Genomic DNA, 26,664 nt, shown 5'->3' with positions numbered 1-26,664 from the left:
TCGCTTTCTAAATTAATGAATTAATCATTTCTCACAGCTCACTTTTCAATGCTCTAGTGCTCGTGGGGCACACCCAGATCCAGTGAATTGGAATGTGGGGTGAAGAAGGAACAATGGGAAAGTCTTTTTTTTTTTAACTGCCCAGGTGATTCTGATACAGGACAGACCCATCCACTTCCATAATACACACGTTTGGGCTTTCCTTTAGGGATTCCAAGGAGGAATCCAAGGTGGGTTTGAATCCCCACACAGGGCTGCCTGGGGTGGTGGGGGTTTGTCTGCAGACCTGACCCACAGGCAAAGTCATCACACCTGAGCCATTTCAAAGGCTTCACTATACACCCGGCAGTGAGCCACTCCAGCATTCACAGGTGGCTTACTTGCTCACTCTCTACATTCATTCATTCATTCATTCCTTTCCCCACTCTACGGGTCCTCACTGGGTTAGGTCTGGGTAAGGTCTGCGGAATACACCCAGCCTTTTGGGCCTGATCTCTGGGGTCAAGCTGGGCTTTAGAAGAACAGGGAGGGGGAAGGAAAGGCCTCCGCAAGAGTGGGACTAAGACCTGAACCAGAGTGTGGGCCAGAGAAATTCCTGCAGCTCTAAGAGGAGACACCAGGTCTGGGGAGTGGGGGGCAGGCCCTTCTCTTCCCTTGCCCTTGGGTTGGGGACAAGGAACACGTGCCCAAGGACTGAGAGACCACCGGATAGTTTTCAGGTTGGACACATGCTGAGCCATTGGGGTCAGCTGGTGGGCCTGAGATGTGGGTCTCCCAGAGAAAAAGAAGAACTTCCTTCTCCTCCTTTCCCCCAAACTCTCCCTGAAAATAGAAATCCAGGGCTCTCTCAGTTCCCAGTTAGGGCCATTAGGGCCAAGGGGGAGTGCATGATGGATGAAATGGGAGAGAAAGGATGAGGAAAGGGAGTCTGGCTGGGAGGGAACAACCATGGTAGGCTGAGAATAAGGAGGTGGGCACCATTTAAAAGTTTGAGGGAACATCCAGCCCTCCCTCTACCCTGCCTCCCAACCCTGCAGGCAGAAGAGCTCAGGACCTGTCTGGGGGAGCAAGAATGGTTTCTCTGCGGGGCGCCTGGGTGGCTCAGTGGGTTGAAGCCTCTGCCTTCAGCTCAGGTCATGATCCCAGGGTTTTGGGATCGAGCCCCCGCATAGGGTTCTCTGCTCAGCAGGGAGCCTGCTTCCTGCTCTCTCTCTCTCTGCCTGCCTCTCTGCCTACTTGTGATCTCTGTCTGTCAAATAAATAAATAAATAAAATCTTAAAAAAAAAAAAAAAAAAAGAATGGTTTCTCTGCCACCATGTAACCCTACCCCCAGCCAGCCCCAGGAGCTCAGAGGGCGTTCTCAGCACCCTTCCCAGCCTGCTGCCTAGTGGCTCCTTTGGGATCACTGGAAACACCAGGATCTGGGATCACTGCTGTGGGATCTCCACTCTGGGGACTGGAAGTGCTCTCCACTCCCCTCTCTGTCACCACACAGGACCCGGATGGTGAGGGAACACAGCTGGGCACCCTGGTAAGCAGAAGTGTGTACCCGAGTCCGTGAGTGTGAATTATGCAAACACATGTTGGCCTAAAAGGCCATATTCCATGGGGAAAGACCGTGGGTGAAGGAGGCCTGAGGAAGTATCCCGAAGCCCAACCCCCGATGAGAGACATGGAGAGATGCTGGAATGGAGCGTGTCCCCGGTTGCTGTTCTGAGTGAGGAGGTAGGAGACCCCGGGCACCTCCAGTCCTAGCTAACAGTGGACACAGGCTCCAGCCTGCCTTGTATTCAGGGGATGAAGGACTAGAATTGCGGGTGGGGCGGGGAGGACCCTCCTGAACAGTCTAGTCCCAGCTGGTCATGTTCATGGACAGAGGTGCTGGATGTCCCTGGGGCTGGGCCTGGAATCCCCTCCCCTGCTCCTCACAGGCCAGCTGCTGGCCTCCAGCTCAGGGTATTAAACACAAAACTCCAAAACTGCCCGGCTCGTTTGCATCCAAGACAAAGAGAAAGCTTGTTTGTCTTTTGGCTAATCCGGGGCCCTGCTCGACCCTGCCGCTGGACGCTGGGGATGTGCAGGCATGTATTGCGTATGGGCCTGCGTGTGCTCACATGTGTGGTGGCCAATGCCTGGAAACACAGATGGTCAGCCCCCAGAGGCTGCCCAGGAAATCTCCGGGCCGCAGTGGTGAGAGACGGAGGAACAAGGTCTGGGAAATCCTTGCGCCGGAGCCCCGGGGCCACTAAGGAGGCCTTGGGCCTGCTAGGAAGAGCGACCCCTGATCCCAGCGCTTGCGTCCTTCTCAGCTCCCTGCGGGCTGCCCGAGAGTTCTCAATCCTAGAGTACAAGGAGAAAGAAAGAAGGGGGTTGTTTCTAAGGTTGTTAAATCCCTGGGCTCCAAGAGGACAAGTGTCAAGCGTGGGAAGGTCTCGCCCCCTGGTGGGCACGTGTGGTACTCCAACCAGGCTGGCGGGGAGAGGGAAACAGTCCTGACCCGCCAGGGGCCGACCGGTCTCACACTCTCCATGGAGCGGGGGTCCACCCAACACTCACCAGAGAGAGGGGGGCAGCCCCGGCTGGCCCAGCCCCACCTGAGGCACGGAGTCTCAGAGCTCCTTTGCTCTGGGGAAACGGAGCCCAGAGGGTAGAGGGACCTGGGCAAAGGCGTAACAGAGGGAAGTGAGACCAGGGGTTCCTGACATCGAGGTGCACACATTTCCCCATGGGTCTGGCGAGTCCAGAACAAGCTGTCCAGCGTGAACTCCAGCCCCCCTGACGCCCCAGGCAGGGGGAGCTGAGTGAGAGTTCTTGCTGTAGGTGAGCAAGGGGGAGGGCCTCCTTGCTGCGTGTGGGGCTCCAGGTTAAGCTGGATCTTGATCCTATCTGAAGCTTCGGCACTTACCGCAATGCCGGCACTGTGCTAAACATTTGCAAACATGAGGTCGCTTACGGCTCCCAATGACCCTCTGAGGGAGGTACCATTTCTTAGAGAAGAACAGCTAAATATTGCAGAAAAGCAATTTACACAATTTACGCTGGGTGACGAGCTAGCAAATGGCAGGGCAGGGATAGGCGTGCAGGGCTTTTGACTCCAGTGAGGGCAAATGCTCTGCTGGGCAACAAAAGAGCATGAATTGCTGGCTCCCTTCTAGGGAACCTATCAGGACATTGGCAGTTCCCGCCCAGAGCCTGCGTCTGGAGCTGAGCAGCCGAGGGTTCTCCTGGAGGAACGGCCTCAGTGCGCCCTCTGCTGGCCAAGAAAAGGAACAAAGGATTCCCCCCTACAGGCTCAGCGGCAAGGCTGACTCCTAGAAGTTAGCTAGCAGGGACCATATTCCCTCCTCCCAAATAAGGCCCAGGGGCAAGGGGCTGGTGGCCTGGCTGTAGACCCCCACCACTGTGGAGCTCCCAGTTCTGCTGAATCTGCTGACGGGGGCAAGGATGGGTTTGTTACACACCTGGTTTCTTAGGGATTCCCTCTCTTGGAATATTACCTGCCTTCCTAAAAGGCAGGTTGGTCCTAAGCCCACCAGGGCTTAGGGTTCCTGAGGACCAGGAACATGTGCCACATGGACTTTACCAGGAGGACCCATGACAGACAGCCCCCTGAGGAGATCTATTCAGAACACTGCCAGGTGGGCAAAGGGTAGAATTGGGAATCCAAGAAGGCCTGGGAGGCTGGGAGTTGGGCCCTGCAGCCTAAATACTCTTTGAATAGGTCAAGGATGAAGAAAGGGTACTAAAGATTGGGGTCAGCATAGGGATCTGGGCAGGTCTATCTTGGCCAGCTCTGGACTTGAGCTTGCCACTAGGTAGGGCGCTGTGAGAAGAGGTAGACAACCCTAAGGGAAGTTCCTTCCCAAGACAAAGGTAACTTCCCGAGTTTGGGTTAATTGCATTTAAGGAACATCTCTGGACCCAGCAAGCTGGGAGTCAGTCACGGGCCCTGTATCAGAGGAGAAGGCAGGTGTGAATAAAGGATAATCCACATTTTATTTGTATATGCTTTTTACTTGCACATAAACTCTCAGGGGACCCTTCCTCCCACCTGGGGGACAGACAGTACATTCCGGAGGGAGGAGGCATCAGAATGAGGACACGAAGTTCGACACAAGGTCCTGCTACCGTGAGTATGGGGCATCCTTGTGCGATGAACTTGCACCATCCTCCCTCCCCCGTGGGCCGTGACTCTACATGGGCCCTCCCATTTGATACCAGTCCAGCCAGACACTGGCCATGAGATCCCCAACCTCTTCTCTTCAGGGTTGCAGCATCTTGTTCTGCTTTTCCCATCCGTAAAATTCAATTTCTGGGGAGACAGAATACCAACCACCATGACTTCTCTCTCCCAAGCTCCCACTAACTCATGGCAGCCAACAGACTCATGAGAGGATCTGAGGGCAGGACAGTAGGTGTAAGTGGGTAAGGCAGGGTTGGCAGTGCCCCTGTGGCAGGTTGTGGGGAGTGGGTCACAAAGAGCTCCTGGGTATGCCTGAGAGGGGGATAGAAAGCCCCAGGAAGCCAAGGACATTAGCTTATTTATCGTAGAAGTCAACATGGGCTCCAGACTTGAACGTGTCCTTTTGCAGCAAGCTTAGTAGTTTCTGGGCGGACATCTTACAGTCCACGAGCTCCCCTTTTGTCTTCAGGTCCTGCAGCCTATTGCGTAAGTCTGGGTCCATCGAGGTCTCCCGCGCCAACTGCTGCATGTCTGTATCCAGGGGACCTGGGGCATGAAAAGCAGAAGTTGAGGGGACATGGCTGAGGCAGGGGCCCCTGCTGTGCACATGGAGTCAGGTCTGGTCACCGGCAAGACCTCAGGCTGGCTGACAAGTGTGGTCAGGGTCATTCTGTCACTATCGAGCTCTAGACCCAAATCCCAATGGCATCTCCAGACCACTGTGTCTATAACCAAGCTTATCACCTCCTGTCCAACCAGCACCTCCTCCTCCTGACTTTTCTGTTTCCAGTAATGGAAGCTCAAAACTTCCATCCTCGCTCCCTCCCTCTCTACTCTGTTCCCACAGCTGAACCAAAGAGGACGTACACTTCTGCTTCTACAGGGCCCTTTTTGCGGCCCTGGTTCTCTCTCTGCTTGAGCTCCTTCTGTAGCCCTGTGGGGAACACATCTTGCTAAAATATCACTGGAGTCGGACAAGAGGTGGCATAGGAATTTCTAGCACTTTTTTGCAGAAAGAGCGATTATGAACTAGTATCTGCCCATGAAATTACCTTCACAAAAGCCAAGGATTCCAGAGAAGGGATTACACTACCTGGGTGAATCACAGAAATAAGAACGGATGCACTCAGGGCACCTGGGTGGCTCAGTGGGTTAAGCCGCTGCCTTCTGCTCAGGTCATGATCTCAGGGTCCTGGGATCGAGTCCCGCATCGGGCTCTCTGCTCAGCAGGAAGCCTGCTTCCCTCTCTCTCTCTGCCTGCCTCTCTGACTACTTGTGATTTCTGTCAAATAAATAAATAAAAAATCTTTAAAAAAAAAAAAAAAGAATGCAAGTGCCAATCAAAGTACCTACTTAAAAAAAAAAAAAGAAGAACGGATGCACTGAGGAAGGTAGGAAATACAGGTTGGTACTACCCTTATCATCTGCCCCCAAGTCCGGGCATCCCCGTGTACAGACACCCTCCCTGTGGGAGGAGAGTGAAGGAAGCACCCAACTTCACGGGGGATCCCAGAGCCATCCCATCCTAGCACCAGGCCAACTCCTGGCTCCCTCTGGGCTCCCATGAATCCAGGCCCCCAGCTAACCCATGGCCTCAGCATCCCCAAGTGGCTCCCGCAGCCTCAGGCAGCTCCTCTGACACAGGTTCCCACAAACCTAGGTCCCAGGCTCACTCTGGTGCCTGCTGGTTCCAGTCAGTTCCAATAGCCCTAGGAAGCTCCAGGCTCCCAGAAAGCCTGAAGACACCCAGGCCCCCAATCCATTCCAGTTTCAGCTGGCTCTTGTGGCCTGGAGTTGCTCCCATGGCATCAGACGCCTGACAAGCTTGCATGAACATTCCAGCCAGCTCCTGTAGCCCTAGATGCCTCCAAGCTTGCAATCAGTGCCTGTAAACCCAGGGTCCATCCAGGCCCAGTGCCAGACTAACTACCATAGACCCAGGTATTCAACCCACCCCAGCAACAGACTGCCTAAAGACTCCAGCAGCAAGCCTGCTGTAGACATCACCAGATTGTTCATCCAGAATCACTGGGTGGATTGACTGGTAAAGGGCCTTGCCTACTGAAGTCAGCCTGTAAAGACGGGGAGAGGTGCCTAGTTTCTCAAATGCACAGATACCAACATGGGGCCACAAGGATCACAAAAAATCAAGGACTTGTGACACCACCAAAGGAAACCTATAAAACTTCAATGACTAACCCTCAAGAAATAAATCTATGAACAAATGACTTCAAAATAATCTTAAAGAAATTCAGTGAACTACAAGAAAATGAAGATAGATGGCTGGCTCAGTTGGTTAAGTATCTGACTCTGGGTTTCAGCTCAGGTCGTGTTCTCAGGGTCACGGGAGTGAGCCCCATGTTGGGCTCTGTGCTTGGTGTGGAGTCTGCTGGAGATTCTCTCTCTTTCCTTCTCTCTCCCCCTTAGCCCTTTGCCCCTCTTCCTGCTCAGGTGTTCTCTCTAAAATAAATACATAAAATCTTCAAAAAACAAAAAAAGAAAATGTAGATAGACAACTAAATGAAATTATGAAACAATGCATGAACAAAATGAGTTCAACAAAGAAATAGAAACCACTTAAAAAAAAAAAGAACTCAAGAAACCCATATCCCAGAGTTGAAGAATAAAATGACTAAAGAATTCAAGAGAAGTCAATAGCAGACTCAACCAAGCAGAAGAAAGAAATTGGTGAATCAAAAGACAGCTCATCAGAAATTATCCAGTCAGAAGAGCAAAAAGAAAAAAGAACAAGAGTAAAGATGACTTGAGGGTTACCGTCAGAAGAGACAATTTATACATTATTGGAATCCCAGAGAAATAATGGCTGAGAACTTCCCAAATCTGGGGGAAGATTTGTACATCCAAGTTCATGGAGCTAATAGGTCACTACAAAATTTCTACCCAAAGTTATCTTCTTTAAGACACCAGGCCTACATGATTCCCCTGGTAAGTTGCATGTTTTTATGCCAATACCACAGTGTTTTCATTACTATGCCTTGGTAATAATAGGTTGAAATCAGGGAGTGTGATGCTTCCAGGTTTGTTTTCCTTTCTCAAGATTGCTTTGGTTATTTGGGGTCTTTTGTGGTTCCAAACAAATTTTAGGATTGTTTGTTCTATTTCTATGAAAAATGCTATTGGAGTTTTGAAAGGGATTACACTGAATCTGCAGATTGATTTGGGTAGTATGGACAGTTCAGTAATATTAATTCTTCCAATCCATGAGCACAGAATGTCTTTCGATTTATTTGTATCTCCCTGAATTTCTTTCGTTTTATAGTTGCCAGTGTACAAGTTTTTCATCTCCTTGGTTAAAGTTATTCCTATGTTATTCTTTTTGACGCAATTGTAAATGGGAATGTTTTTTAAATTTCTCTGATAGATCATTATTAGTGTTTAGAAATGCAGTTGATTTGTGTATATTATTTTGTATCCTACAACTTTACTGAATTTATTAGTCCTAATACTTTTTTTTTGGTGGAATCTTTTGAGTTTCCTGTATATAATACGTCATCTGCAAATAGACAGTTTTACCCCTTCCCTTCCAATCTGGATGTCTTTTATTTCTTTTTCTTGCCTAATTGCTCTGGCTAGGACTTCCAGTACTACATTAAATAAAAGTGGTGAGAGTTGTTCCCTTGTCTTGTTCCTGATCTTAGAGGGAAAGGTTTTTGTTTTTTTTTTTAAGCTTCTGATCACTGGGTATGCTGTTAGCTGTGGGCTTGTCACCTGTGGTTTTTATTATGTTGAACACATTCCCTCTATACCCACTTTTTTGAGTTGTTGTTATTGTTGTTGTTTTCATAAATCGACGTTAAATTTTGTCAAATACTTTTTCTGCATCTATTGAGATGATATGATTTTTATACTTCATATTATTAATGTGGTATATTATACTGATTGATTTGCAGATGTTGAGTCATCTCAGGACTCCCTAAGACCAACCCAACCAAATGACATTCTGGAATTGGCTCCACACCTGGCTGTGGTTTTTACTGGCCCATTTGATTGAGTGAGTCTGAGGCTGAGCTCAGAAGGGTGCTGAGTTCAATGAAGACTACAAGGATAACAGTGTCTGTGTTAGGGAGGAAGGGCGGAATGGGTACTAGAGAGTATGAGGAAGTAAATGGCTCTGCTACACTGGGCTTTGGTCACATCTTTCTACCTTTTTGTCCCCAGGTTCCAAGGGGAATAGACTATTGGATCTCTGTCTAAATCACTCAGACACTCTACAAAAGCTTTGTGACCACCTTCTATTTCCACCAGCCTCAAGCCAGTATTGAAGCCTCTTTCCAGACTGGGGGCACAGTGGCATCATGGCAGGGTGGTGAGAAACCAGACCACGTGTCACAAGACCCCTTACTACTCTTCCTTCAACTAACATTTACTGAAGACTGACATAGTGAGGCACTTTGCTAGGTGCTGGGGACACACAGGTGCACACTGCAAAGTTCCTGCCTTCAAGGCTTTCCTGTTAGGAGAAAGAAGTATAGGGACGCCTGGGTGGCTCAGTTGGTTGGACGACTGCCTTTGGCTCAGGTCATGATCCCAGAGTCCCGGGATTGAGTCCCGCATCGGGCTCCCAGCTCCATGGGGAGTCTGCTTCTCTCTCTGACCTTCTCCTCGCTCGTGCTCTCTCTGTCTCTCTCTAATAAATAAATAAAATCTTTAAAAAAAAAAAAAAGAAAGAAGTATAGACATGAAGAGAATATGGTATGATAAATTCTAACATTTAGAAGGGCTAAAGTCAGATAGCACTTCACAGCTAGGGATCATTTTCATATATATCACCTCAACCAATCCTCCAAACTGCCTTGTAGGCAGGTAGCACCTTCTGGGTTTCACATAAGGACAGAGGATACAGGGCTGAAGTTCAAAGTCTCATGGTCTCTCCACTCTAATATCTCAGACATTCTGGCCCCGCCCTCCAGGCCGGGCAACTTCCCAGTCTGTCCCTTTATCTCTAAACTACACTCCCTATAGCAGCTAGCTCTAACTTCTGGAGCCTGTATTTCCCTAAAGGTGTGATGGTTCATGATTCAGAGACAATATACTCTGGGGGTTCTTTCACGGAGGGAAGAGACTAGGAAACCCCCTTCCCCACCCTCCCAGAGAGGAAGCAGCCGGTTCTGGGTGACAGTGATGGCAGTAACGCCCCACCTACCTGGGGCATAGCTCAGCACCCTCACACCAGGTTCCTCTGCGGCTAGAACTTGGAACATCATGTCACGGGCAGCCTTCCCGGAACAGTACAATCCCCAGCCCTTGAAGGGCTGCAGAGCACAGAGGGACGAGATGTTAACCACGGTCCTGCTGAGGCCAGGGCTGTCCGGAAAGGCCTTCAGGATGCTGGAAGTCAGGCAGAGCATGGAGGTCAAGTTGAGAGCCCAGTAGTTGTTCACTTCAGCTGGGTCGGCCAGGTCGACGAGGCCTTTGGACACATCCCCAAGAGTGCCTGAAAAAACAGACCTTAAGAATAACTCTTTGCAGGGGCGCCTGGGTGGCTCAGTGGGTTAAGCCGCTGCCTTCTGCCTTCGGCTCAGGTCATGATCTCAGGTCATGATCTCAGGGTCCTGGGATCGAGCCCCGCATCGGGCTCTCTGCTCAGCAGGGAGCCTGCTTCCCTTCCTCTCTCTCCCTGCCTGCCTCTCTGCCTACTTGTGATCTCTCTCTGTCAAATAAATAAATAAAATCTTTAAAAAAATACAAAAACAAAGAATAACTCTTTGCAGATGGATTTTCTCTTCCCCCAGCCCTCTCTAAATTCTAGACACTTCCTTCCCATCCAAACCTAGAAGGGTCTCTCTAGTGCTTCTGAAGACGCCTTCCTCCTCCCAGCTCTGCAAACAGACACACCGGGGCTTGCTCACTCATCCCAAGTTGGAAACTTAAAGTTCGCATGCCCTGCTCTGGGCCTGGGGGGAGAACTGGGGGCGCCATTCGGAAAAGAGGGTAATTACTTCTGCAGGAAGACCTCATGCTCTGGTTCAGGCCTCCGCCAGAGGGCGCGGAGCAAGGCGATCGGGAAAGTTCTACAGGCATTTTGGAAAATTTGCCCAGGAATAGGAAAAGGGTGGGGGAGGGGGGTGTGCCGGAAGAAGGAGCCGCACCGAAGGCAGCGAGTGTTCGTCCATACCTCACCGAAACAACTCGGATTTTCAGGCATCTTTTCTGACTCCTAAGAGAGTCACCTTCAAAGTTCCTAGCGGTGGTCTAAGTGAGAAGGAGGGAGAAGAGACGGGGCGCTACGCAGTATTCCCGGGGCCCCACGGGGAGTCGTCCGCCGCCGCCGGCTGGGGCCTTACCCGCGTTGTTGATAAGCAGCACCTGCTGCAGCCCCTCGGGCCTGGGCAGCTCGCGCACTGCGCCGAGCAGTCGCTGCAAATCGGCCTGGACGCCCAGGTCGGCGGGCACCCGCACCACGCGCAGCCCGGGCCGCGCGGCGTCCAGCTCCGCCTCCAGCTGCCGGAGCGCCTGGTCGTTGCGGGCGCTTAGGACCAGCACGGAGCCGGGCGACAGCAGCCGGGCCAGGAGCGGTGCCAAGGCCCGGCCGAAGCCACGGGAGGCGCCGGTCAGCACGCACACCGCGCGGCCCAGGCCGCCGTCCTCGCCGCTGCCACCCTGCATGCCGGCGACCCGCGACCGCTCGCGCGGGGACCCGAGAAAGGCACGGGGCGGGGCGGCCGCGGTTGGAGTAGGCGGAGGGAACCGAAAGCTTCGGCGGCGACTGCGGGGCGCCACTTTCCCTGGCCTCCAGGGGGCGGACGCGGAGGCGTCAGCGCGGTTTCAGTCTGCGGGAAGGGGCTGCACCTAGGGGGTCGGGGGGCGCGGCCTCCACCCGGAATCCTAGCCCAGTTCTAGGCCTGCAGTCGTTCTACCACCGCCACCCGCACCCCTCCCCGCACTGCCGCACGTTCATGCCCCGCAGGGGCGCTTCAGCCTCTCAAGTTCACAGCCCGCCTAATCGCAAGAGGAGACTCCTCCAGGCCAGGCCCTCCGGCTCGGGGCTGGGCACCCCTGTAAGTGGCCAGCAAGAGTCCCGAATGCGGGGTATGTCCCTTCAGGGCTCTGGGAACTCATCGCTCTCAGCTTTACGGGAACTACACTCTGGGAGCACCGCAGTGGCTCCTCCAAGTGATATAAAAACCTCTTCTCCCTTTCTAGACTCAGACGACTCCAGCTGGTTCCCCTTCCTCTGAGCTTTCGGGGTCCACCTGCTTTTACAGGTCTGTGTTACCTGGATGTCTGCACCCACTCACGCTACACTTTTCCCAGGGTCAATTGCACTTAGTCTCAACTTCTTAAAGAGGACTGAGACTACTACATTTGTCTTTCAGCTTTCTGCTTAAGTTCATTCTAGCTTATCTGTGAACTCAGGCCACAGAAAGACCCCGACCTCAAGACAATGGTTGGTTTGACCTTCACTGCCCATCTTTGATACCCACCGACCTTTGTCCTACCCTTCCCTTATACAAACCTGGAAGTATTTTTGGCACTTTGAAGACAGTCTTTGACACATTAGTCGGCTGTCTTCCCGGTGTTGGCCTCCCTGAAATCAATTCCTCTCCGGTTTCAGCACAGCTCCTCTCTCTGCCTTTGGATTTTGTCAGCGGTGAATGGCCAACCCTGGTCTGTTTGGGACCCTCTGAGTCAAGTGTCTTTGCTCCCTTGTGCCCCGGCCACGCTTCAGGGTCACGTAATGAGCTGACTCTGATCCAGACCTGTACTTCAGAAAACCCACAGTTCCGGTTTTTTTCAAGGAGAGAGGGAAGATGAGAAACTTAACGAGGAGACCCTTCAGAGTCTAGTGAGGGTGGGAGTAACCTCCGACAACTCGGTCCGAGTCCTCACAAGGCTCTTCTGTCTCTGAGGATAGACAGCAAAGTTGCCTTTCAAGGCTCCAGAAAAAAAAAAAAAAATGCGTTTTGCTTGCTGGTGCTGTGTGGGCTATCATATCAACACCAAAACACCTTGCAGGGAAAGTTTTTTACTGGTCAGCATGGGTGCCCTTATTGCAAACGTTTTGTAATATGTGCAATTCAGATTGCACTGTGGAACATACTCTAACGACAAATGAAACTGCAAAGAAATCTTAAACATCATTTAGTAGATTTATTGTCAATATGCACAGTATTATTTTGAAATTATTTGATGAAAAGTAGGAGCGGGAAAAAAAGTACTTATATGTTAATGTTGTTAGGAGCCCCAGTTTTCAGTGTTAAAGAGACCAGGTATAAATTGAAGGAAGGTAAGGGGAAAGTCCGTAAAACTGAATTTGAATCGGAAGCCAGAAAATTGTAATGTTTATTGCAACTACTTTTACTATTATACAATGACTCTAAAACCATGTTTCTCTCTTCTGGTTGTGTTGGCTGGTTCTCCAGTACCTATACCTAATGTTTTTAAAGAGTTCTTCCTACAACAATGGCAGAGATTAGAGTATGCCCTGTGAAAATTTAAAAAAGGAAATCTGCTTAAAAAAAAAAAGGAGGGGCACCTGGGTGGCTCAGTCGGTTAAGAGGCTGCCAGATTCCCAGGATCCTGGGATCGAGTCTGCATCGGGCTCCCTGCTCTGCAGAGAGCCTGCTGCTTCCTCTCCCTCTACCTGCCGCTCTGCTTACTTTTGCTTTCTATCTCTCTGTCAAATAAGTAAATAAAATCTTTAAGAAAAAAAAATAAAAGAAATCTCCTTTAGAACGGAGTTGGAGGCCCTCGGGGTGAGCTCTCATGCCCTATTACTTATCAGTTAGAGATGCAAGGGGAGAGAACGACCTTGCACAGGGATACTGCTTTATTATTCCAGCAGGAGGAAGAAAGGCTTTTCTCCTGCCTTGGTAACAGCCCAGCCAATGAGAGACAGCAAGAACTCAGCCAATGAAAAGCCATTGGCCCTACAAGGTTGTTGCTGGAACCGTCATGGCGGCTCTACTTTGAACTCCCAGTCTACTCACTCTAGTGGGCTTTCTGTGTATAACTTCCCAACTTCCCCTTTTCCTCTAGAAAAGAGCATTCCTCTCTTCTGTGGGGATGACTTACCTGATATCAGTTCTGTAGAGAGTGCATCCTCTGGGTGGTGATTCTCTGCTATTCTCAAATTAACCCATTTTTGCTGGCAAAATAACTGACAGTTTTGTTTTTTAAGGTTAATGTTACTTGGTGATTAGAAGTGGAATGCTAAGAAGACCCCCACCAACTCCAAGGCCGGTAAACAGACATGCCAGCATGGCCACAGAGTCAGCTGGGCACCTACTGCTTTCTGGCTGACCCTGGAGTTTGAGGTAAGTTTTCTCTTGGATTTTGAGCTCTGTACTTTGTGTGGCACTCTCCAGGCCTTATTAGGATGTTTTGAAAGGCCTCGCTGTTTGTTTTTTTGTTATCTGAGAGTGCTCATTTGGCTTTTTGTCAGACTTCTTTTGGGGACTGTTCCTGTTCCTGTTGGAGCTGTGCCTGTTGGAGCAGCACTAGGCTTCCATCAGACTCCTGTTTGGAACCAGACTGTTCCTATTGGAACTGGGTTGGCCTTTAGTCTGATTTCTTTTGGAATTGGGCTGTTTCTGATGCAGCTGTGCGGTTCTGGATTTTTTCTCTTTGCCCTAGACAAAAACCTCTACAAAATGGGATTGCAGTTATCAAAATGCTCCGAGGGTTTGCCACCCCCACTGCCCCCTCTTCCCCCCACCTCTGGCATGCCCTTACTGGGACTCTGGCTGGTTTTATGTTTAAAAGCTATGGTCGCTCTGCCTGCACATTTATAACTAAATGGACTGACTTCACCAAAAGTAATTAAGAACAACAATGGCCATAATGGGGAACTTCTGATCTCTCTAAACCTAGTTTACTCAAAATTAAATTAGAATACTCCTTAAGAAAAAAAGAATGGGATACCTATTTTAAATGTTATCGTTAGAATAGGCAGTTAATTAGAAGTGAGCTGGAAGCAAGGATGGTGATAAAAAGGCTACACATTAGAAGCCTAGGGGCACAACATCGCACATTAGAAGGCTGGGGACGCCACAACCCAACTTTGTGCTTTCCAAGACCAACAGGCCAAGAGCCACGGGTGCAAAGCAAGCCCTCTCCTCTTCCACCTCTGCCCTTGGGTAACCTACAGCTTCATTGTCCTATATTTACATCACGGTTAACCCCACTGCTATAGGGGAAGACGGCCATGACAGTTCCAGCAGGAACCTCGAAGGGCCAAACACTACCCCTCCCAACCGATTGAAGGCATCCCTTTAGATGATTTGAAACAACTTCAGTCAGAGACTGCCCTAGCTGTGACCAATAACCTATGCAAACATAAAAAGAAAAAGACGCCCTGAATCCCTGTGCAGTTGCCTCCTCTGGGCCTGCCCACACTCCCTTCTTGACAGTGTACTATGCTTCATAAACAGCTTTGTACCTGCTACCTTCTTTGAGCGTGGATCCCCACGTACCTTCTGTGGGGAATCCAAACACTGAGACCTCCATTCATATAACACAGACTCTCCAACAAGGTAGCAGTACCTTAAGGCATCCAGATATTTTCAGATCTAGCCTTTCCTAAACCTAGCTGTTCTAAAAGGACCTGTTTGGAAACAGGCCCCAAGGACAGCATGGTTTACCTGGACTAGGAGAAAGTCTGGAAAATCTTCCTTTTCTAACAAAGATGATTATCTGCCAAACCACCCCCCCCCACCCCCCCACACACAGTCTTTTTTTTTTTTTTTTTTTAAGATTTTATTTATTTATTTGAGAGAGAGAGAAGAGCACAAGTAGGGGGAAAGGCAGAGGCAGAGGAAGGAACGCCTCCGCACTGAGCGGGTGCCTGCTGTGGGGCTCCATCCCAGGACCCTGAGACCATGACCTGAGCTGAAGGCAGTTGCTTTTAACTGACTGAGTCACCCAGGTGCCCCTGCCAGTCTTATTTTAAGCAGTAATATTTCAGGGACAACACAACCCATAAAATCCTTTATAACTGGACAGTGATTCCCAAATTTGTCTGCATATTGGAGTCACTGGGGAATGACAAAAACACTGATGCCTGTGTTCCACAGGCCTGGACTTAGGAATTTTTGGATAAAATTTTTGTTCAAGGTACTTAAACTGAAAAAGAGAGAGAGGAAAAGAATTCACCCATTTCTCCCCACCTCCATCTCACCACTAATCTGTTCTTTGTATCTGTGTTTGTTTTGTTTCTTGTTTGTTTTTGTTTTAGATTTCACATATAAGAGAGATTATACCGTGTTTATCTTTTCTGTCTGACTTTATTTCACATAGCATAATGTCCTTGAGGTCCATTCATGATGTTGCAAATAAAAAGATTTCATTCTTTTATTTTGTGGTTGAATAATATTTATCCATTCGTTTATCTATGGATATTTAGGTTGTTACCATATCTTAGCTATTATAAATAACGTTGCAGTGAACATGGTGCTGCAGATATCTTTTCAAGTTGGTATTTTTGTTTTCTTTGCATAAATACCCAGAAGGGAATTACTGGATCATATGGTAGTTCTATTTTTAATTTTTTGAGGAACCTCCATATTCCTTTCCATAGTGGTTGCACCAATTTGCATTCCTACCAACAGTGCACAGGGTTCTCTTTTCTCCACATTCTCACTCTTGTTATTAACACCTGCTGTTTCTTGTCTTTTGATGATAGTCATTCTAACAGGTGTGAGGTGATAACTCATGTGGTTTTGATTTGCATTTCCCTGATGATTAATGATACAGAGCATCTTTCCTTATATCTGTGGGCCATCTATATACATCTTTAGAAAAATGCCTATTCAGCTCTCCTAGCCATTTTTAAATTAGATTGTTTTGTTTGGGGGGGTTTTGTTTTGTTTTGTTTTTTGCTTTTTGTTTTTTTGTTTTGTTTTGTTTTGCTATTGAGTTGTATGAGTTCTTCATACATTTTGGATATTAACCCCTTATCAAATATATGAAGGGCAACTATTTTCTCCCACTCACTAGGTGGCCTTTACATTTTGTTGGTGGTTTCCTTTGCTGTGTAGAAGCTTCTTTGTTTGATGTAGTCCTAGCTGTTGTGTTTTTTGTCTTTGGCTTTTCAAGTTTTTATTTTAATTCCAGTTAGTTAACATACCGTGTTATATTAGTTTCAGGTATACAATATAGTGATCCAATACTTTCATACATCCCCCACTGCTCATAGTGACAAGTGTCCTCCTTGATCCCCATTGCCTATGTAACCCATTCCTGTCCCACCTCCCCTCTGGTAACCATCTGTTTGGTCTCTATAGTTTGAATCTGTTTCTTGATCTGTCTCTTTTTCTCTTTTCCCTTTGTTCATTTGTTTTGTTTCTTAAATTCCACATGTGAGTGAAATCATATGGTATTTGTCTTTCTCTGACTTATTTCACTTAGAATTATACTCTAGCTCCTCCCAGTTTATTGCAAATGGTGAGATTTCATTCCATTGTGTATATATACCGCATTTTTTTATCCATTCACCAATCAATGGACACTCGGCTGGCTTCATATTTTGGCTGTTTTAATAATGTTGCTATAAACATGAAGGTGTGTATATCCCTTTGAATTAGTGCGTTTATGTTCTTTGGGTAAATACCCTATTTAATGCAATTGCTGGATCATAGGGTAGTTCTATCTTTAGCTTTTGGGGGACTGTCCATACCTTTTTCCACAGTTACTGTGCCCGTTTGCATTCCTAACCAGCAGTACACAAGAGCACCTTTTCTTCCACATTGTTGCCAATACCTTCTGTTCCTGTGTTGTTGACTTTAGACATTCTGATAGGTGTGAGGTGAAAACTCATTGTGATTTTGATGTGCATTTCCCTGATCATGAGTGATGTTGAGCATCTGTTCATGTGTCTGTTGGCCATCTGCATATCCTCTTTGGAGGAATGTCTGTGCATGTCTTCTGCCCATTTTTAAAATGGATTATTTGGTTTTGGGTATTGAGTTTTATAAGTTCATTATGTATTTTGGATATTAACCCTTTATCAGATATGTCATTTGCAAATAACTTATCTCATTCCATAGGTTGTCTTTTAGTTTTGTTGATTGTTTCCTTTGCTGTGCAGAAGCTTTTTATTTTTATGTGATCCTAATAGTTTATTTTTGCTTTTGTTTTCCTTGCCTCAGGAAACATCTAGAAAAAGTTGCTATGGCCAGTGTTGAAGAGTTTACTGCCTGTGTTCTCTTCTAGGATTTTTATGGTTTCAGGTCTCACATTTAGGTCTTTCATCCATTTTGAACTTATTTTTGTGTATGCAGTAAGAAAGTGGTCTGGTTTCTTTTGTATGTTGCTGTCCAGTTTTCCTAAGACCATTTATTGAAGAGGCTATCTTTCTCCAATTGGATATTCTTTCCTGCTTTGTTGAAGGTTTGCTCTGTTTATTGCCAACAATCCATGATGATATTTTTTTTTTAAAGACTTCTGCTTGCTTCTGAATATTCAAGTGTCTGAGGTACAGAATACAGAAGTAGCATATTTAATAATATTATTAACCCTCATATACACAGCAGACGTTAACTGTAAAAACTGTTTTTAGTAACATATTTTATAGAAGGAAATTTGTATCTTCATCAAATGTCAAAGATCCTCCATCTTCTACCACTAAAAATAGTTGGCAGTCCATGGCAATAATTTTGTCAAGCTTTATGTTTCAATTTTTTTGTCTCAAAAGTAGAAGAGACAATGCTCTTGAAGTATTTTTATGAAGTCTGTTGTTTTGTAACTTGATTCCTAAGAACAGAAAGGGTTTAGGATGTCTCATTTTACTCTGAAACTTTCTCTTTTTATTCATAGTCTATATTTAGTTATATCTGGGTCAAAGTTTTTTCAGCATGGATGTCCTTTACATAATTTTAGAGTTTTCCACCTCGTGAACTTTTGGGGTGGCAAAGTTGATGTTCTTCTTGTAAGTTATCCTTGCAAGATGTGAAGAATTCCCAAAGGGGACTTTTTCTTGAAAGACTCAAAGCTAAATAAAATTAAAGCAAAAGTTAAATAAAGTCCTAAACATTAGTTTGTTTAATGTTATGAATGCTAAAATGTCAAGTAAGTCTACAATGATTAAAATTCTAATATAATCTCTTTTTTTTTCTTAGTACATTTATGTATCATTTAAGGATCTATTTACTGGGGTGCCTGGGTGGCTCAGTGGGTTAAAACCTCTGCCTTCGGCTCAGGTCATGATCGCAGGGTCCTGGGATCAAGCCTCGCATCGGGCTCTCTGCTCAGTGGGGAGCCTGCTTCCCCCCCCCCCCATCTCCCTGCCTCTCTGCCTACTTGTGATTTCTCTCTCTGTCAAATAAATAAATAAATAAATAAATTTTTTTAAAAAAAAGAATCTATTTACTTTTTTTTTTTTAAAAAGATTTTATTTGTCAGAGAGAGAGAGAGGGAGAGAGAGCGAGCTCAGGCAGACAGAACTGCAGGCAGAGGCAGAGGGAGAAGCAGGCTCCCCGCCGAGCAAAGAGCCAGATATGGGACTCGATCCCAGGACACTGGGATCATGACCTGAGCCAAAGGCAGCTGCTTAAGCAACTGAGCCACCCAGGCGTCCCAAGGATCTATTTACTTTTGAATAAAGAATACACTGACATGGCTTTGAAAAGTCAAAATAATACAAAAAGGTATGCTCTGTGTATATTCACTTCCACACCAACCCACCTCTCTGTCCTCTATAGTTAACTAGTTTTATAATTTATTGGAGATTTTTCTAGTATTTAATATATGAGTGTAAGAAAATCTAAGTGTGTGTATGTGTGTGTGAATATATATATATATATATATATATATATATATATAATTTCCCCTTTTTATTGTGTAAAACATAACAGTATACACTTTTTTCCAGTTCTTCACTTTGCCTTTTCATTCAATTTTCACATCAGTATATAGAGAAATTTTCATTCACTTTTACAGCTTCATATTATACACTGAAGTATAATGAAGTACCACAGTGTATTTAACCAGCCCCCTCTTTCAAAAGCAAAAAACAGGTAAGACTACACCCAACTACATAGTCAATTAATCTTTGACAAAGCAGGAAAGAATATCCAATGTGAAAAGGTAGTCTGTCCCTTCTCCCTCTCACTTTGCTCCTCCCTCCCATTCCTTCACTTGTACTCTCTCTATGTCAAATAAATAAATAAAGACTTTCAGAAAAGAAAAGGAGCTTATTTGCTAGAAACTGCTGAAGAAGTAATCAACTCAGTCTTCATACGTGATATTTGCTGTTGGAGTAGGAATTTACAGATAAACAAGAGCCGTGAGGAGGCTAGAATAAACCATGAGATGATAGATTCACATTGCCAACATCAACATGTTCTCATTTAGCTTAATATAGATCCAGAGAGATAAATAGACAAATAATTACAGATACTGTTTACATATATTTCCAAGCTCTGTCCTCTGAGAGGGTCAAGAAGCGTCTGCTTCTTAGGTATTCAGTAGAGATGAGCATACCTAGTGCCCACATCTTCATTTCTCATTCCATTCTCCTAGAAAAAGAACCAGGGCTCCTTGGAAAATGGCTGATTCTAAAACTGGGGTAGGAAATAGCCTGGAGCAACTTGTAGTGCCTTAAAGGAAAAAATAAAAATAAAAACACATAAAATGAGAGGAATATGTCAAAGAGACATAAGACACAACTGAAAGTGTTCCTAGTGGCCAAAGCAGGGCAAATTGAGCAATAATACCAAGTAGTATTGGATTATAACCCAAAGTATAAAATACCAAGTAGTATTGGATTATAACCCAAAGTATAAAATAATTATCTGTGAGTCCACATGCCATAAATAAATGGTTAAATACATAAAAGTATACATGGAGGAGAAAAGACAAATCTCCCATATAGAAGAATGCCAAGCAACTTATGTAGATCCTTCAAGGTAGTAGTTATGCTCCATCTTTATGCTTTACCTCAAGATGGCAGGGCATAACTCCCCACTTCTTATGTGTGGGCCAGGTGTACTGAATTCTTTCCAAATTGTATGGTATGTAAAGGGGTAAAAAAGTAACATTATAGTGGATAGACCTGACAAAAATTACCTCAACATCAACACTGATGAATCATGTTGATACCATGTACCTGGGATATGATGTGATAGGAATGTTGCTTTATACCATGTACCGTGGATATGATGTGATAGGAATGTCGCTTTACTCTGTGGTCTTCCTCTTCAAAACCCATAATCCCATATAATCAGGACAAAGACATTAGACAAACCCAAATTGAGGACATTCTACCAAATACTTGAACAATACTCCTCAAAAATGACAAGGTTATCAAAAACATTGAAAGCCTGAGTAACTGTCATTGTCAAAAGGACACTAAGGAGATGTAGTAACTAAATGTAATATGGGATCCTGAAAAAGAATATTAAGTGAAAACTAAAGAAATCTGAATGAAGTGTTGACTTTAGGAAATAGTAATAATTTGCTCACTAGTTGTGAGCAAATGTTCCACATTAATGCAAAATATTGAAAATAGGGGAAGCTGGATGTGAACTTCACACCCCATAGTTTTTCTGTAAATCTAAAACGATTCTAAAAAAATAATGATCCACTTATTAACCCATAGTTTCCTTTAAACAGTTAGCTGAATTTAGGTAGATATGTTCTTATGTCTGATCCAATGTATCCAAAAAAGGACACCTGGGTGGCTCAGTCAGTTGAGCTGCTGGGTCAGGTCATGATATCAGGGTCATGGGATTGAGAGCCCTGAGACAGCCTACATGCTCAGCAGGGGAGTCTGCTTGAGGTTCTTTCCCTCTCCCTTTGCGCTTCCCCCTGTTCATTCTCTCTCTCTCAATCTCTCTCAAATAAATAAACCTTTTTTTAAAAATGCATCCAAAAATTTAGATGGATTAATGGAAGGATAGAGGGCTGACTAGGTGGATAGACATATATTAAAGCAATAATAGTAGTTGTCGATAGTAAAATCTAGGGGGTCAACTCAGCAATTCCACTCGTAGGTATCTACCTAAGAGAAATGGAAACCTGTGTCTGTACAATGACTTGTTTGCAAACATTCATAGCAGCATTATTCACAATAGCCCAAGCTTGAAGCAATTTCAGTGTCCAGCAACTGGTGAATGGATAGACTAAATGTGGCAGATCCACACAATGGAATACTACTCAGCAAAGAAAAGGAACAAAGTGTTGATACATGCTACAACATAGGTGAACCTCATGAAAGCAGCCAGACACAAATAACTAGATCTTTTATGATTCTATTTTTGTAAAATTTTTAGAAAGACTGAAACAATAGAGACAGAATGCAAGTCAATGGTTAATCAAGACCAAGAATGGAAGCAAGAATTAGCTGCAAATAAGCATGAGGGAACTATTTGGGGGTGATAGAAGTGTTCTAAAATGATTGTGATGATCATTACACAACTATATTTTATACTTTTTGCTCTTAAATTTGAATTTTTAATCCATTCTGAATTAGTTTGTATATGGTATGAAGTAAAGGTCCAATGTTTTTTGCCTGTGGATATCCTGTTTTCTTAAAATACTTTCTTGAGCAGGTCGACCTTTTCCTCATTGACCTGTCAAAAATTAATTGACCAGAGATGTGAGGATTTATTTCTGCATTTTCTATTTTATTCTGTTGATCTATATGTCTATCCTAATGCCAGTACTATACTGTTTTTGTGACTATAGTTTTTAGGAAGTTTTTGAAATTGGGAATTGTGAGTTCTTCAGATTTGTGTGTTTTTCTTTTCAAGATTGTTTTGGCTATTCAGAGTCCTTTGAAATTTCATAGAAATTTTAGGATGAGCTTTAACTTTTTGGGAAAGAAAAAAGACCAAATAAATACCATTGGGATTTTGATAGGGATTGCATTGAATCTGTATATTTCCGATCTATGAACATGGGATATTTTTGCATTTACTTGGGTATTCTTGAACTTCTTTCAGTGATGTTTTATAGCTTTTAGTACATAAGTCTTGTGTTTTCTTAGTTAACTTTACTCCTGAGCATTTTCTTTTGGTGCTATTTTAAATGGAATTATTTTCTTAATTTTCTTTTTGGAAATTCTCATTTCTTTTTGCTAGTAGTATATAGAAATACAACTGATTTTTATGTGTTAATTTTGTATCCTGCAACTCCGCTGAATTCAGTTATTAACTATACCATATGTGTATATGCACGCACGCGCACGTGTGTGTGTGTGTGTGTGTGTGAAAACAGAGAGAAAGGAGGGCATTTTGTATCCATAAATAGACAATACCTATTTTTTAATGACCTAAAGAACATTTACAAAAATCATCATGTACATAATGATCTCATAAATCTCCAAAATTCTCTTAACACAATGTAATAAAATGATTTTCTTTAAAAAATCACTTTAAATTCCTAAACCACATTTCCAAATAACTCAGTTCAAAGAAGAAATATAAGTCCATTCCTGAAATAATAATACTGAGTACATGACTTTATACACCAATGGAACTGTGCTCCAAGGAAAATTTATAATCACTAAATATTTTATTAGAAAGCAAAAAAGAAAAGAAATGAATCAAGTGTCTGCAAAAACCAGAAATCCATTCAGACAAGATAAAACAGAAAAAAATAGGGCGCCTGGGTGGCTCAGTGGGTTAAGCTTCTGCCTTCGGCTCAGGTCATGATCACAGGGTGCTGGGATCGAGTCCCGCATTAGGCCCTTTGCTCAGCAGGGAGCCTGGTTCCTTCTCTCTCTCTCTCTCTGCCTGCCTCTCTGCCTACTTGTGATCTCTTTCTCTGTCACATAAAGAAATAAAATCTAAACAAACAAACAAAAAACAAAAAATGTATTTTTGATTTGATTTATAGCCCTGGAAGATCAAGCTAAAAAACAGGTCCAAAAAGGGCAGAAACCCCAGGTGGTTCTGGGGTTGCTTTCTGAACCAGGTAACAGAAACCAATGAATCAGTTACAGGATAATTCAGCTACAGCTGTTTTAGGTCTTGCCTTTTTGCTTAAGATTTAGTTGCCATGGAGAGAGCATCAAATTAACCTAAGTCAGGTTTCATGTCTTTTTTTTTTTTTTTTTAAATCTAGAAAAGTTCTGTGCATCTTCACTGATGGTTTCAGATGGCCGATAGGGAAGGGTTGGGTCCACAGCAAAAACTGAGGTAGTTTATCAGAACAAGGGGCAATAGATTCAGAGTAATAAAAACAACAAATTGTCCATTCCACACTTTTAGAAGCTAGATTTCTGTGAGTCTGTTCACTATAGCATTTATCTATAGTACCAAAAATCATAAGCACTCAATATTAGCTGAACAGTTAAGTAAAATACAGCACATTTATGATGCAGCCATTACTAATCGTGTTTTGGATCAATATTTAAAGCCTGAGAAACTCGCTATGGAAAAATTGAGTATAAACTATATAGAGTCTATGGATTAAGTTTAGTTCTAAAAGTTTTATTTATGCACATAACCAACACCTGAAGAGAATGCGCAAAAATGTGATGGGTGTGTGTCTACATCCTAATACCCGATGTAATATGACCTTATTTGGAAAAGAGATCTTTGTAGATGTAGAAGTAATTAAATTAATGATCTTGAGAGGAGATCATCCTTGATTATCCCCATGGGTCCTAAATCCAGTAACCCAGTGTCCTTGTGGGAGGCAGAAGAGAAGACACAAACTGCAGAGAAGGCCATGGCCATAGGAAGACAGAGATAAAAGTAGCCATAAGCCAAGGAATGTCTAAAGCCACCAGAAGCTGGAAGAGGCAAGAAGTGAATCTCTTCTAGAGCCTTCGACAAGAATGTAGCCCTCCTGACACCTTGATTTTAGACTTTTGCTCACCATAACTGTGAGAGACTAAATTTGTTGTTTTAAGCCACCCAGTTTGTGGTAATTTGTTACTGTTTATTATTTTGGAAATAAATTTGGAAATAATTTGGTGACAAATTACCACAAACTGGGTGGCTTAAAACAACAGAAATCTATTTCACACACACATACACACACGAAAAACAGCAATCTCACTGTAGATAGATGGATAGAGCCAATATATGAAGTTTATTTTCCCAAAATTGCCATATTTTCCCGCAACAAAACTTATTGTTTAAGAATGTGTCTCTTAAAAAGGCTAGCAAATTTAATGTCAGACAAAATAAAATTTAAGCAAGAAGAATTAAATGTGCGCATATTCTCACAGGCAATTCTGGGTGAGAATGCTAACTGATGTGACTCAGGAAGCCCCTCCAGCGGTGTCTCCTGTTGGCTGGCTTGCTTTGAATGCCCCAGCTCTTGAAGGTTCTTCCCCCTCCCTGAGGTACCGGTGTCCCCTTTCCCTCCAATCTGGGAGTTTGGCTTTACCCCATTTCACTTTTACAAATGGCCCACATCAGTACTTGTTTTCCTAAGGGAAGGAAATCTGAAGAGGATTTTTGCTTTTAGAACCTAGTCATTGCTTCTTTATGCCATTTTGGCTTAGGAAAGGGGTTCTGGGAATGCACGGACTATACTTTCGGAAATTAGGGAATCTATTCCCCTCTCCCACCTCCTTCCTTTGCTTTGGTGTCCTGGCTGGGTGGACTGGTGTGGGACTGGGTCTCCGTCCTCTGCTGCCCCCTTGGTTCGCGCCCCGGATGACTGACCCCAGCACTCAGCATCCCCGATCCCCTACTTGTCAGGGAAGGGGGATCAGACATTTACAGAGTGGGGTTGTCACGGGCCTTTCAAGTTCTCATAACCCGTGGAGGGCTAATGAGTAAAAAACGACAGAAAGTCCCGCGCTGCCCTGCGAGTTCCGCTGCCGCTGGTGGTGACTGTTTTCTGTTCTCCAAGGGCTGAGGTGAGAGTTCAAGTCTTTCGTTTTTGTTGGTAGGGGTAGGAGTTGGGGGTGGGGCGAAGGCCGGGCCGCGAAAACACAGGCCACCTTATTTTTGGAAATCGGGCCGCAAAAGGTGTTGTCCTTGGTATTCTCGCTCCCCAGTATCCCCAGATCACCCAACAAAGCGGGCGCCATCCACCCGGGCGGATTCTGGAAAGGGGGGCTCTCTTGGGAGGCGCGGCAATGCGGAGATCCGCTGCAACAGCACCAGGACCCCAGGCGGGGTTTACGCCCAAGCTGCACAGCCGCCACCAGGTGGCGCCAAAGCGCAGCCGAGACCCGGGGGATTGGCGTCGCGCAGCCCCACTCTGGAGAAGCTGGGGAAGCCTGAGGATCAGACTCTGCGTGCTCTCTGGAGAAGGGGCCCTGCCCTTTGCCTCCTTCGTAACCCCAGTTAGGGATGTGAGGTCCAAAAGTGTAGGGGCACCTGGGTGGCTCAGTGGGTTAAGCCGCTGCCTTCGGCTCGGGTCATGATCTCGGGGTCCTGGGATCGAGTCCCGCATGGGTCTCTCTGCTCAGCAGGGAGCCTGCTTCCTCCTCTCTCTCTCTCTGCCTGCCTCTCTGCCTACTTGTGATCTCTCTCTGTCAAATAAATAAATAAAATCTTAAAAAAAAAAAAAGTGCAGGTTCTCTGGGGTGGACGGACAGGCCGACTGGAGAGGTGTCAAGACTGTATCAGGACTGGAGGACCTGAGAATGGGAAGTTTTCACGGAGGTGGGCGGGAGAGGGTGGGAGAGTACTAGTGGACTTGGGGTCCCAAGCCAGGAAGTGAGGGAGACAGGCTGCGAAGATAATGTCTGCATAGGTATGCCCTGGCAGGTGACAGGCCTGGGGGAGAAGATGATCTCTAGGGATGCCATAGTGGGCAGGAAAGGACCACAGAGCATTCAGAAGACCTTCCCTTAATGCTACAAAGTACCCTCTCCCCATCCCCCCCCCCCACCCACGTCTTAGATGCATCCTGCTGAGGAAAGGTGGGAAAGGGGAAACCCCAAATGACTGGTAAATTTCTGAAAAAACAGAAATAGCTGAGTTTGCCTGGAAGTAACTAATATTTGTGGGTGGCTGATGGGTTTTATTGTTTTTATGGCCATTGCGAGTAATAGGTACTCAAAAAAGAGGACAAGTTTTGTCACGGAAAAATAAAGTTACATTTTGTTTTGCCAAATCTAGATCTTAGCCTGTGACATGCAGATCAGCTACAAATATTCCTAAAAATTGATTGCATAAAAGAAACCTTGAAAAATCCCCCAAAGCAGAAATTGTACGGACCGATATTCTGTAGCTACATTGTAACCAATAAATATGTCAAAGCAAAACAAGAAAACCCAGCCACTTGGACATCACAAAAGGAGGGGAAATTATTTTAAACAGCACTAGAGTCATAGCAAAATTGGGAGATGAGAATACCAGAATCTTTAGGAAAAGAATAAATAAGAAAACAGAATATCAGTGCTCAGGTATATGGACAAAGCTGTGTTTTCAGCTATAAACTCGTAGCTTCAAATGCTTTTGTAAGCTGGCACAATAAGAATTTAATTTACTGACTACTCCACTTAGAATTTTAGAGAAACAAAAGCCTTTAAAAAAAATATTTTTATTTATTTATCTGAGAGGGAGACACAGAGATTGAGCATAAGCCTGGGGGGAGGAGCAGAGGG

At 45.1% G+C, this 26,664-nt stretch overlaps 2 protein-coding genes across 2 annotated transcripts in view; one reads left to right on the top strand and one right to left on the bottom strand.

Annotated features, from left to right (window-relative positions):
- Window positions 1-3,974: 3,974 nt before the first annotated feature.
- Window positions 3,975-10,963, bottom strand: SPR (sepiapterin reductase). The gene is made up of 3 exons (XM_004742189.3): window positions 10,490-10,963; window positions 9,349-9,639; window positions 3,975-4,730 (listed from the first exon to the last, which is right to left on the bottom strand). Exons 1-3 carry the CDS (start codon window positions 10,809-10,811, stop codon window positions 4,540-4,542), a joined length of 804 nt encoding a protein of 267 aa, XP_004742246.1. The 5' UTR covers window positions 10,812-10,963; the 3' UTR covers window positions 3,975-4,539.
- A 28-nt stretch (window positions 10,964-10,991) lies between these two features.
- The window catches only part of EXOC6B (exocyst complex component 6B), a 651,357-nt gene continuing 635,684 nt past the window's right edge, over window positions 10,992-26,664 (top strand). The window contains exons 1-2 of the mRNA XM_004742187.3: window positions 10,992-11,203; window positions 13,327-13,462. The gene's annotated coding sequence lies outside the window, so the exon portion shown is untranslated. The remainder of the gene's footprint in view (window positions 11,204-13,326; window positions 13,463-26,664) is intronic.

The sequence above is a fragment of the Mustela putorius genome, unplaced genomic scaffold (assembly GCF_011764305.1).
Source record: "Mustela putorius furo isolate JIRA1106 unplaced genomic scaffold, ASM1176430v1.1 tig00000281_pilon_pilon_pilon, whole genome shotgun sequence".
NCBI lineage: Eukaryota > Metazoa > Chordata > Mammalia > Carnivora > Mustelidae > Mustela > Mustela putorius.
The sequence above is the reverse complement of the archived record's forward strand: the minus strand, read 5'-3'. Positions and strand labels throughout refer to the sequence as shown.